Genomic DNA, 1,383 nt, shown 5'->3' with positions numbered 1-1,383 from the left:
CTGGCTGCTGGTGACGGGAGAGGTGCCCACCCGGGAGCAGGTAACGTGGGGGAGGTCGGGCAGGGGGGGCTGCCGTCCCCCTGCCCCAGGGCTCAGCCCCCCGTGTCCCTCTGCAGGTGAGCTGGCTGTCCCGCGAGTGGGCCCGGCGTGCCGCACTGCCCTCCCACGTGGTGACCATGCTGGACAACTTCCCCACCAACCTGCACCCCATGTCCCAGCTGAGCGCTGCCATCACCGCCCTCAACAGCGAGAGCAAGTTTGCTCGCGCCTACGCCGAGGGCATCCACCGCGTCAAGTACTGGGAGGTACGGGCGGGTGGCCGGCGGCCCTGGGGGGAGCTCGGACACCCCAACTCTGAGCTTGGGTCGCAGTGTGGGCACAGGTTTGGGTGTGAGGGGTGAGGGGCTCACCTTCCCCCGGGGAGAGCAGCCGCCCCATCTTACCCTCCCTGTCCCAGTTTGTCTACGAGGACGCCATGGACCTGATCGCCAAGCTGCCTTGTGTCGCCGCAAAGATCTACCGCAACCTGTACCGCGAGGGCAGCAGCATCGGCGCCATCGACCCCAACCTCGACTGGTCCCACAACTTCACCAACATGCTGGGCTACACCGACCCCCAGTTCATTGAGCTGATGCGGCTCTACCTCACCATCCACAGGTACGGGGTTCATTGAGCTGATGCGGCTCTTCCCCACCATCCACAGGTACGGGGCCGCCAGCCCCGGAGCCAGGGATGGGGCTGGATCCTGGGACATGCCCGGGCTGCTCCGGGGGTGTCACCAGGCATGTGGCGTGGGGCCAAGGGCAGCCCCGGGGCAGGGCCGTGCCAGGCTGGGCACATCATGGGAGGGGGTTATCTACTGTGGGGGTGTCCCCATGGCTGTGGGGGCCCCGGGGGGGGATGGGGAGACCTGATGTGCCCCCTCGCCCCTGCAGTGACCACGAGGGGGGAAACGTGAGCGCCCACACCAGCCACCTGGTCGGCAGCGCCCTCTCCGACCCGTACCTCGCCTTCGCCGCCGCCATGAACGGGCTGGCCGGGCCCCTGCACGGCCTCGCCAACCAGGTGGGCACCTCTGCGCGTCCGTCTGTCCGTCTGTCTGTCTGTGTGCTGCTGTTCTCACCCCCTGCTCCGCTTGCCGTGCCCACAGGAGGTGCTGCTCTGGCTGACCAACCTGCAGAAGGAGCTGGGCCAGGAGGTGTCGGACGAGAAGCTGCGGGATTTCATCTGGAACACGCTCAACTCGGGCAGGGTGAGTCCGGCCCTGCACGGGGCGAGGGATGGGGGACGGGGCTGTGCTGGGGACGGGCTCTGACACCCCCCCTCTGCCGTCCTTGCAGGTGGTGCCGGGGTACGGGCACGCCGTGCTGCGGAAGACCGACG

The 1,383-nt window shown here is 68.5% G+C and overlaps 1 protein-coding gene across 1 annotated transcript; it reads left to right on the top strand.

The window, feature by feature from the left end:
• Positions 1-4: 4 nt before the first annotated feature.
• Positions 5-1,382, top strand: CS (citrate synthase; the record flags this gene model as incomplete). Its single annotated transcript, XM_009892975.1, has 6 exons — positions 5-40; positions 117-305; positions 458-657; positions 936-1,065; positions 1,151-1,252; positions 1,341-1,382. Coding segments are annotated over 6 exons (699 nt in total), but the record flags the coding sequence as incomplete, so codon positions are not given.
• Position 1,383: the final 1 nt, after the last annotated feature.

This window comes from Charadrius vociferus, unplaced genomic scaffold, assembly GCF_000708025.1.
Source record: "Charadrius vociferus isolate BGI_N301 unplaced genomic scaffold, ASM70802v2 scaffold2489, whole genome shotgun sequence".
Taxonomy (NCBI): Eukaryota; Metazoa; Chordata; class Aves; order Charadriiformes; family Charadriidae; genus Charadrius; species Charadrius vociferus.
Note: the sequence above shows the minus strand (reverse complement) of the source record. Positions and strands in the feature narration are given on the sequence as shown.